The sequence below is a fragment of the Salvelinus namaycush genome, chromosome 4, assembly GCF_016432855.1.
Source record: "Salvelinus namaycush isolate Seneca chromosome 4, SaNama_1.0, whole genome shotgun sequence".
Classification (NCBI taxonomy): Eukaryota; Metazoa; Chordata; class Actinopteri; order Salmoniformes; family Salmonidae; genus Salvelinus; species Salvelinus namaycush.
The window spans coordinates 38415581-38427086 of record NC_052310.1 but is presented as its reverse complement, the minus strand read 5'-3'; the positions used below and the strand labels follow the sequence as shown (position 1 = coordinate 38427086).

General features: G+C 41.7%; 1 protein-coding gene across 1 annotated transcript; it reads right to left on the bottom strand.

Moving 5' to 3' along the window:
• Positions 1-8582: 8582 nt before the first annotated feature.
• On the bottom strand, positions 8583-10340 carry LOC120045605 (hydroxycarboxylic acid receptor 2-like). Its single transcript, XM_038990508.1, has one exon. It carries the CDS (start codon positions 10104-10106, stop codon positions 9099-9101), a length of 1008 nt encoding a protein of 335 aa, XP_038846436.1. The 5' UTR covers positions 10107-10340; the 3' UTR covers positions 8583-9098.
• Between the last annotated feature and the right edge of the window lie 1166 nt (positions 10341-11506).

Below are 11506 nucleotides of genomic sequence, written 5' to 3'. Positions count from 1 at the left end.
ACTGGAATTGTGATACAGTGAGTTATAAGTGAAATAATCTGTCTGTAAACATTTGTTGGAAAAATTACTTGTGTCATGCACAAAGTAAATGTCCTAACCGACTTGCCAAAACTATAGTTTGTTAACAAGAAATTTGTGGAGTGGTTGAAAAACAAGTTAATGACTCCAACTGTATATATTTTGCACATATCTGGGGTTCAACACTGGTACTCCAATTTAGAATAGTTTATTTCAGGCATACGTCTACTATCAAATATATACTACTATGTCATACTACTGTACCACCAGAAAAAAGTTTGGTGAGCAAAACCCTCTTTGAATGTCGTACAAATCACAGTGATCGCATACATTTTCAAGTCCATGCGGGCACTTTGACATCCCCAGTCAGACAGGCAGTGAGTCAGGTTAAATTTACCGCTGTGCCCGGATGAACAAGGGGAAGACAAACAAGTACCTGGTCAATCATTACTTACTGATTAGACACAGTGTTAAACTGATCTCAACCTGGCTGCTGTAGCTCTGCCTGACAGAGAGAGAGAGGCCAAGGCAAATATTTGTGTGTGGGGGGTGGGTGTACGTGTGTGTGGATCTGTCTGCCCAGCATGGGAGGCATCAGAAATTCCCTTACCTGCTGTGCGACAAGATGAGAATTCTGTATGTCTCTGGTTCCAAGATCATCTTCAGTTATATAATTTATCCAAGTCTTTGAACTTGTTTTTATCTTGTGTAATGCCAGGCATACACTACACGATTTTGCCATGAGTTCACCACGATTAGTACGTCAGGACTTGCTTAGCTTGAGCTGGTCAAGGTTTCACCGATGATGGCTGTTCCATTTCCAGACCCCTGTCGGATGGGAATGGAGAATGTTGGGGGGTGTAACGATTGTCCTCCTCCTCTTCGGAAGAAGAGGAGGAGTAGGGATTGGACCAAAGCGCAGCGTGGAATGTGGACATAATGAAGTTTATTAAAGTAAAGACGAAAACCGAAAACACTTCAACAAACTACAAAATAGAACGTAGACAGACCTGAACTATGAGAACTTACATATAACACGAAGAACGCACGAACAGGTACAGACTACAACAAACGAACGAACAAACCGAAACAGTCCCGTGTGGTGCAACATACACAGACACGGAAGACACTCACCCACAAACAAACAGTGTGAACAGCCTACCTTTATATGGTTCTCAATCAGAGGAAACGTCAAACACCTGTCCCTGATTGAGAACCATATAAGGCTAATTACAAATGACCTAAACATAGAAACACATAACATAGAATGCCCACCCCAACTCACGCCCTGACCAACTAAACACATACAAAAACAAGAGAAAACAGGTCAGGAACGTGACAGGGGGCTGGTTTGGGTCCCTGTGTCGACTGTGTGGGGGATCTGTTGATGTGCCCTGATTGCGCCTGTGGGTCGCTCTGGATAGGAGCATTTGTTAAATGACTGGAATGTAGTGTAAATGTTGATGGCTTCACTACAGGTGGAATCTATGTTTTAAAAGAAAATAAAAATATAATAATAAAAATCACAGTAAAAAAGTGAGCACCCACGTCCTGGGGTTGAGGATGGATGGAATGAAAGATTTGGGACAAGGAAATTCGAGAAATATCAGCACATCCAAGTAGTGTATGCCCAGTTGTTAATGTTGACCAGGAGCACATTGCACCCTGTCCCTGACCTCTAAAGTTTAAATATGAAATACATGACAGAATAACCCTCTTTGTGAACTCACATGCAGAAAAAACACAGACACAACACGCTCAAACGCACACATATGAATGTAGTAAACACATGCAGACATGCACCCGGTCTGGTAATCTTTCTGAATGTACAGTAAGCTGACCTCTGTGCACGGTGTTCTTATTCTCATTTAGGCTAACAAGAACCGCGTTTGTGCTCAGCTCATGTATCTTACATGAACGTTACGACAGCAGTTTTCAACCATTTTAATTAATGTACTTGTGTCAGTCAAAACAATACTGTTATTCCGCAGAATCTTTTTCTCTTCTTTCCAACAATGGCTTTGTAACTTACTTTGATCGGTTTACGCTAGAACGGCTGACGCAAGAACATACATTGTCTTTAGGAAATGTACCTTTTTCTAGTTAGTTTTGGAGATGACAGTATCTCTAGTAGATGCTGTGGAAAACCGCACGTCTGCACGGTTTTACATTGTACATCACTCAGACGTTTAATGACGTGCCACTCATTCTGACAACCCATTCATACGTAATGCAGCACACTGGCGTAAACCATATCAACATACAGTATGACGTACAGCACATCGTACCATACAAAACAGATACAGTATATAGGCTACAGTCTAGCTGTGTGAATCCAGGGAAGAGAGTCAACATTTATTGGTTACATACACATGGTTAGCAGATGTTATTGTGAATGTAGCAAAATGCTTGTGCTTACAGTTCCGACAGTGCAGCAATATTTAACAAGTAATATCTAACACACACAAATCTAAGTAAAGGGATGGAATAAGAATATATAAATATATGGATGAGCACTGCCAGAGTGCATAGGCTAAGATGCAATAGATAGTATAGATAGTATAGTGGTTGTTGTCCTTGATGATCTTTTTGGCCTTCCTGTGACATCGGGTGCTGTAGGTGTCCTGGAGAGTAGGTAGTTTGCTCCCAGTGATGCATTGTGCAGACCCCACCACCCTCTGGAGAGCCCTGTGGTTGTGGGCGTTGCAGTTGCCGTACCAGGCGGTGATACAGCCCAACAGGATGTTCTCAATTGTGCATCTGTAAAAGTTTGTGAGGGTTAAAGTTGACAAGCCAAATTTCTTCAGCCTCCTGAGGTTGAAGAGGTGCTGTTGCGCCTTCTTAACCACACTGTCTGAGAAGGAGAGCCCACGGTCCTTGGTAGATGGCACATCGGTGGCACTGTGTTATCCTCAAAGCAAGCAAAGAAAATGTTTAGCTTGTCTGGCAGCAAGACGTCGGTGTCCGCGACGTGGCTGGTTTCCCTTTTGTAGTCCGTGATTGTCTGTAAACCCTGCCACATACATCTCGTGTCTGAGCCGTTGAATTGCGACTCCACTTTGTCTCGATATTGCCGTTTGATTGCCTTGCGGAGGGAACAACTACTCTGTTTGTATTCTGCCATATTCCCTGTCACCTTGCCTTGGTTAAATGCGGTGCTTCGTGCTTTCAGTTATGCATGAATGCTGCCATCTATCCATGGTTTCTGGTTAGGGTAGGTTTTAATAGTCACAGTGGGTACAGCATCTCCTATACACTTCTTGATAATCCCAGTGACCGTCTCGGTGTACATGTCCATATTATACCCAGAATCCACCCGGAACATATCCCAGTCCGCATGATCAAAACAATCTTGAAGCGTGGATTCCGATTAGTCAGACCAGCTTGGAATAGTCCTTCGCACGGGTGCTTCCTGTTTGAGTTTCTGCCTATAGGAAGGGAGGAGCAAAATGGAGTCGTGATCAAATTTGCTGGAAGGAGGGCGGGGGAGGGCCTTGTATGCATCACGGAAGTTAGAATAACAATGATCCAGTGTTTTTCCAGCGTGAGTGCTACAGTCTATATGCAGATAGAATTTAGCTAGCCTTTTCCTCAAATTTGCTTTGTTAAATCCCCAGCTACAATAAATGCAGCCTCAGGATATATGGTTTCCAGTTTGCATGAAGTTCCTTGAGGGCCATCGTGGTATCGGCTTGAGGGGGGAAATTGGGACATTAAAACTATTGAATCAAAAAAGTGTTAAACAAATCAACATATATTTTAGATTTTTCAAAGTAGCCACCCTTTGCCTTGATGACAGCTTTGCTTTTCCAACAGTCTTGAATGAGTTCCCACATATGCTGAGCACTTGATGGCTGCTTTTCCTTCACTATGCGGTCCAACTCTTCCCAAATCATCTCAATTGGGTTGAGGTCAGGTGATTGTGGAGGCCAGGTCATCTGATGCAGCACTCCATCACTCTCCTTCTTGGTCAAATAGCCCTTACACAGACTGGAGGTTTGTTGGGTCATTGTCCTGTTGAAAAATAAATGATAGTCCCACAAAGCGCAAACCAGATGGGATGGTGTGTCACCAGCAAAGCACCCCCACACCATCACACCTCCTCCTTCATGCTGGGAACCACACATGCGGAGATCATCCATTCACCTTCTCTGCGTCTCACAAAGACACTGCGGTTGGAACCAAAAATCTCAAATTTGGGCTCATCAGACCAAAGGACAGATTTCCACTAGTCTAATGTCCATTGCTCGTGTTTCTTAGCCCAAGCAAGTCTCTTCTTATTATTGGTGTCCTTTGGTAGTGGTTTCTTTGCAGAAATTCAACCATGAAGGCCTGATTCACGCAGTCTCCTCTGAACAGTTGATGTTGAGATGTGTCTGTTACTTGAACTCTGAAGCGTTTATTTTGGCAGCCATTTCTGAGGCTGGTAACTCTAATGAACTTATCCTCGACAGCATAGGTAACTCTGGGTCTTCCTTTCCTGTGGCTGTCCTCATGAGAGCCAGTTTCATCATAGCGCTTGATGGTTTTTGCGAACGCACTTGAAGGAACTTTCAAAGTTCTTGAAATTTTCCATATTGACCTTCATGTCTTAAAGTAATGATGGACTGGCATTTCTCTTTGCTTATTTGAGCTCTTCTTGCCATAATATGGACTTGGTCTTTTACCAAATAGGGCTATCTTCTGTATACCACCCCTACCTTGTCACAACACAACTGATTGTCTCAAAGGAGGAAAGATATTCCACTATTTAACTTTCAACAAGGCACACCTGTTAATTAAAATGCATTCCAGGTGATTTTGAAGCTGGTTGAGAGAATACCAAGAGTGTGCAAAGCTGTCATCAAGGCAAAGGGTGGCTACTTTGAAGAATCTCAAATAAAACGTATATTTTGATTTGTTTAACACTTTTTTGGTTACTACATGATTCCATATGTGTTATTTTATAGTTTTGATGTCTTCACTATTATCCAACGATGTAGAAAATTATAAAAATAAAGAAAAACCCTTGAATGAGTAGGTTTGTCCAAACTTTTAACTAGTACTGCTATAGACTGAATATACACAAGTGATGTCTTCTAAATTAACAAGATAATGGCAAAGCCAAAAAGCCTTGGCTATTAAGCACAGATAAATATAACTCAAAAAAAGGTTTAACATATTTTCCAGACCTGAGCTCTTTAATGTACAGTATGTGTTTTATTTATTACATTTACTTGTGGAATGTTACCGAATAGATAACAACAATAGCAATAAGCATCTGGTGGTAGAGAGTCAGGCTGAGAATGGAGTGAATGTGTACTGTACTGTGCAACAAGGCTGTTGGCCAGGTGTAAATTGTTTGGAAATCAAAATAATCCATCCACCCTTGATGAGCTATCAGCAGGACAATAGTTTATTGGCGAGTTTATGGACTTTACATGTATTAATGGATGTTTGCGAGGTTTGTCGCTTTGCATATCCCACCAAATGCACTGTTTTCTCACCACATCTGGATGGATCCATAATAAATTACTACGGGAATAAATATCACTGAATTATTGAAATAAAGTAGGCTAATGCAATTGAAGACATCAAATGGTTCCTTACTGAAACACCCAAAGTCATCCAATTGTTATAATAGGATTTGAAGCAATAGCCCACGTGTGGACAACTATTTCACCACCGTTTCACGCTGAAAGAGAGACCACCTGTAAAACATGTTGTGTTGTTTGGCAAAACTAGGCTCGTTAACAACCTTGGAATATGCAATCGAAACGTCTGGCCGGCATGGACCTATGTAGGATTATTTGGAAAAGTAAGCAAGGACCAACAAGCTCCATAAAGACGCCCTCTGGTGGTCATACTAGCACCAATGGCAACAATTGCCATTGGATTTCATTTGAGAGAAACAGTGGTTTAATTGACCCTGGTCAGTCAATAGGCCACTCTTCCCTTTGCCAGCCTCTAGCTGACTCGACGGTTAACCAGTCAACTTCTAGTGAATCTGTTTTCATTTGAACAATTTACTATCTGTGATGTGCTAGAATTGATGTAAAGAAAAAATCCACTGGGGTTGATCTGCTTCATCCATTTTTTATGCAGCTCTCTGCCCCCCTGATTGCTGAATCATTAACCCATATTTTTAACATGATGATTATATCTGGTACTATCCCCAAGGTTTGGAAGGTGGCCCATGTACTCCCCCTTCACAAAGGTGATGACCCTTGTGATCGAAATAATTATCGCCCTATTTCTAAACTTTCCTGCCTAGCTTAAAAATGAGAATCCTAAGTAATTCTCAGCTAAGATCTTTCTTATCTTTATAATGTATTCTTAATGTACATTATTCAGGTTTTAGACCAGGTCATACACCGTACTATCTCTGCTGCATCCCTAGTTATAAATGATGTGGTTACATTGTGCTGTCCTCTTTATTGATCTGTCAAAGGCTTTCGATACTATTGATCACTCATTGCAAATTCAGAGGCTTTCCTCAATTGGCCTCGACCAGCTTGCTGGTCTACTGATGACGTTAAATCAAGTTTCCTGGATATTACAAAAGGTGTCCTGTAGGGGTTGATTTTGGGTCCTGTACTTTTTACTGTTTCCATTAACAATGTCGACTTGTCTGTAAAGAAATTGTAACCTGCACTTGTATGCTGATGATACTGTCGTGTATGCTATTTCCCCCACAGTCGACCAGGCTCTATCTGAACTACAGTCTGCATTCATTGTATAATATAACACTTTATTGACCTGAAATGAGTATTGAACGCAGGTAAAACTAAGTATATGTTGTTCTCTAAAGCGCATAAAAGTAACTGATGACTTAAGCATATGTACTTTGGATGTTTTCCTTATTGATCATGTCCCTGCTTACAAATACCTGGGCATCTGGATAGATGAAAAGCTGTTGATGAGTCAGTTAAGAAGCCGAGAATAAAAATGGGCTTCCTCTATAAAATAAACGTCCTGCCTCTCGCTAAATATTAGAAAGAAGATTATTCAGTCGACATTCCAATCGGTCCTAGACTATGGCACATCCCCTGGATGAACGCAGCTGCCACTTCAATAAAGCCGTGAGATGCAGTTTATTATGGCGCACTGCTTTTTATTGCGGGTGACAATTTTAGTGCTCATCACTACATTCTCTACCAGAAAGTTGGTTGGCCCTCTTTGATGTCACGTAGGCTGATACACTGATCCGAAAATCGTATTACAGTGAAATGTATAACTGTAAATGTTCTACAGTAGTTTTACAGGGCAGTAACACATTTTATAATCATATAAAGTACTGTAATTACATTTTTTAACAAACATCCTTGTGTAATAATAAGCCATTAACTAATATGTTACATTCACTGATAAATTTAACTCCCACTAAGATAATTTATGTTTAAAACAATTCTGCGGTTCTGTGCATGGTGGTCCTCAAGAGCTTTTGATGGCTGATCTGGTGGTCCCTGGAAAGGAAAAGGTTTATAACCACTGCGTTAAAATCCAAGCCTTTGGTTTTTGTGTCTATTAGACAGTGTGCATGATCACAGTGGATTGTATTTGTTCTCTTATTAAACAGTTAGATGACAGCCTCCCAAATCCCCTGTATATTAGCTTTGGAGATATTTGAGCAAAACAATTAATTTGTGAGTAATAACGGAAACTTGAGATAAAGACATGTAATACCTCTGTTTGCACTGCCGTGTATCGTCCCAGTAAGCCACATGTCAGAGTCACATGTTGGCACAGCAGTGGTAGCTCAGCGGTAATTACACCTACAGCCATTGATTGAGTTCCCTTGCTGCTACCAGGTGCTGTGCAACAAAGGATGACATGTAGCACTTTTGTGTGGATAATGTGAGTCTTTGAAGAGAAGTGTCTCCCCCAGCAGCAATCAAGAGCTGCCCTTCATCTGTGGCTTCAGCCCTGTGGAAGTAGAGGATGAGAGAGACTGGTCCAGGACTGTCTGAGTATCTGGAGGACACTAGTAGAGACATCTTGCTTGTTGTGAAGACAAGTACTTTAGAGCTGTCTTCAATCTCTCTATGACAAAGGTTATTTGTCATGTGCACAGGCTACAACAGGTGTAAAAAAGGACAGTGACATTCATACCTTGAGAGCTCTTTCCAACAATGCTGTAATAATAAAAGTAATATAGATAATAGAAAATAGAATACAAACATATTTATTTTACATAACATTCAGGATTATCTTTATTGCCATTTCATTCATCACAAATGAACAAAATATCCAGATAGAAAAATATACACTTAGTGTACAAAACATTAGGAACACCTTCCTAATATTGCGTTGCAGCCCCTTTTGTCCTCAGAACAGCCTCAATTTCGAGCATGGACTCTAACACTATACCCCATTCAAAGGCACTTAAATCTTTTGTCTTGCCCATTTACCCTCTGAATGGCACACATACACAATCCATGTGTCAATTGTCTCAAGGCTTAAAAATCCTGTCTCATTTGTCTCAAGACGTAAAAATCCTGTCTCCTCCCCTTCATTTACACTGATTGAAGTTCATTTAAAAGGTGACATCAATAAGGGATCAAATCTTTCACCTTGATTCACCTGGTCAGTCTATGTAATGGAAAGAACATGTTTTGTACACAGTGTACAGTATACCATCACTCTAAGCACACACATCACATAAAAATACCACTTTTATAAACTTTTATGAACTGAGCAACACATACATTTGATTAAACATCTTGCTGTATGAACACTGTATTTGGTAAAAATGGTGTATTTGACAGACATATTAGTAAATCAAGACAAAAACATAATGTCGTTCTACAACATCACATGGTTGTGAAAATAATGTCAAATTCAGATGGAATGATTGCATTCTTTTTCCTATCTTTTTTTCACACTAACTGGTATTCAGCCATTTCAAGTACGTATCCCACATATTCAGAAACATTTCGTAGCTATAACATATGGCTTGTTAATTACAGCTGTAAAATTCCTCTGTCTAGTCTCCATTCAATTCACTGTCATGAGTCTGTTCTCCTTATTAGGGCCTTCTAGAAGGTGGGGCCTGTCTCTGGAGGAAAGGGCCAGAGTTGCCTCCCTCACCCCATCTCCCCTCACCCATCGCTGGCCATGCTTCCCCGTCGGCTCAGCCTCAACTCCACCAGGCCCATCTTATTGATGGAGCTCTTGAGGGAATTCTGGAACATGGAGCTGGATAAGCAGTAGATGACCGGGTCCAGGGCGCTGTTAAGGTAGGTGAAGCCAATGGACAGGCTGAAAAGCTGGCCTGCCATTTTGTAGGAGTCACAGTCCCAAGGTCTGAACGCCTTGATATAGAGCGAAACTAGGCCTGTGGCGATGCCAGGAAAGAAACACAGCACAAACACAGCCACAATTAGCCCCACCACCCGGATGGCCCGCCGCACCTTCTTCTCTTTGTCCAGCTGCCGTTGGCGCAGGATGCAGGCGATCCTGGCTGAGCAGAACAGCAGGAGCAGCAGGGGCAGGAAGAACTCCCCGACGAACACCATGTAGTGCAGCAGGATCGCCGGGGGAATCACGGTGTAGGAGCTGAAGCTGCGGCACAGGGAGATGTTGCCATGCTCCACTAGGAGGTTGGTGGCCAGCAGGGGGAGCCGCAGGGAGATCACTACCGCCCAGATGCCCCCCGCCACCATTCCCGCCTGAGTAGACGTCATGTGGTTGATGCGGTGGTGTGGATGGACCACCTTGAAGTAGCGGTCGAAGGCCACGCTAGTCATGAAGGCAATGCTTGCTGAACGGTTGACAGCCAGCATGAAGAGGTTGATCCGGCACCAGGCGTCGCCAAACACCCATTGTTCCCCACGGAGCAGGTTGTCAATGCGGAAGGGCAGGCAGATGAGCAGCATGAAGTCAGCCAGGACCAGGTTGAAGAGGAACAGAGTGTTGACCCTCCAGATCTTCAGATGGCAAGTGAAGATCCACAGGGCCACTACGTTGCCTGGCAGGCCCAGTATGAGCTCTATAATCAGGACAGGAGGCAGTATGTCGGCCACCAGATTCTGAGCGGATGGGCAGTGCAAGGACTGGTTCTCTCTGCCAGTAGAGTTATCTTGTGCTACTGTAGCCATTTCAGCCATCGTTAGATTAAGTATGATTTCGCTTCCAGGAAACGTTGGATGTTGCCGTTTTTTTCACAAAGTCCACCTCTTCCGCTTTTCAGAGGATCTCAGGGGAATATCTGTACGAACAAGGAAAATGTGAGAAAATTAGTACATTTTTAACTGGGTCATAAAAAAGTACATTTTTAACTGGGTCATGCTTTCAAGACAGAAACAGACAAATGTATTTTCTAAGAAATGTTCATTTTAATATCTTAATTTAACCTTTATTTAAAACTTCTTAGGGCTGAGATCCCGGTAACGGGATCGATATGACAACAGCCAGTGAAAGTGCAGGGCGCCAAATTCAAAAAACAGAAATCTCATAATAAAAATTCCTCAGACATACATGTGTTTTATACCATTTTAAAGGTAATCTTGTTGTTATTCCCACCAAAGTGTCCGATTTCAATTATGCTTTTCAGCGAAAGCACCACACAAGATTATGTTAGGTCACACCAAACCACAATAAGCACAGCCATTTTTCCAGCCAAAGATAGGAGTCACAAAAAGCACAAATAGAGATAAAATTAATCACTAACCTTTGATGATCTTCATCAGATGACACTCATAGGACTTCATGTTACACAATACATGTATGTTTTGTTTCATAAAGTTCATATTTATATAAAAAAATCTGAGTTTACATTAGCGCGCTACATTCACTAGTTCCAAAAACATCCAGTGATTTTGCATAGCCACATCGTTTCAACAGAAATACTCATCATAAATGTAGATGATAATACAAGTTATACCCATTGAATTATAGATACACCTCTCCTTAATGCAACCGCTGTGTCAGATTTCAAAAAAACTTTACGGAAAAAGCAAACCATGCAATAATCTGAGAAGGCGCTCAGAACAATAGTCAAATTAGCCGCCATGTTGGAGTCAACAGAAACCAGAAATTACATGATAAATGTTTCCTTACCGTTGATGATCTTCATCAGAATGCACTCCCAGGAATCCCAGGTCCATAAATGCTTGATTTGTTCAATAATGTCCGTTATTTATGTCCAATTAGCTACTTTTGTTAGCGCATTTGGTAAACAATTCCAAAGTCACGAAGCGCGTTCCTTAAAAGCTGACGAAATGTCCAAAAGTTCAGTAACAGTCAGTAGAAACATGTCAAATGATGTATTGAATCAATCTTTAGAATGTTGTTAACATAAATCTTGAATAACTTTCCAACCGGATAATTACATTGACTTCAGATGAGCGATGGAACAGAGCTCCCTCTTATGTGAACGCGCATGGTTAAAGCATGGTCAGGTCATGGCAGACTTGACTAATTCCTCTCTCATTCGGCCCCCCTTCACAGTAGAGGCATCAGACAAAGTTCTACAGACTGTTGACATCTAGTGGAAGCCGTAAGAAGT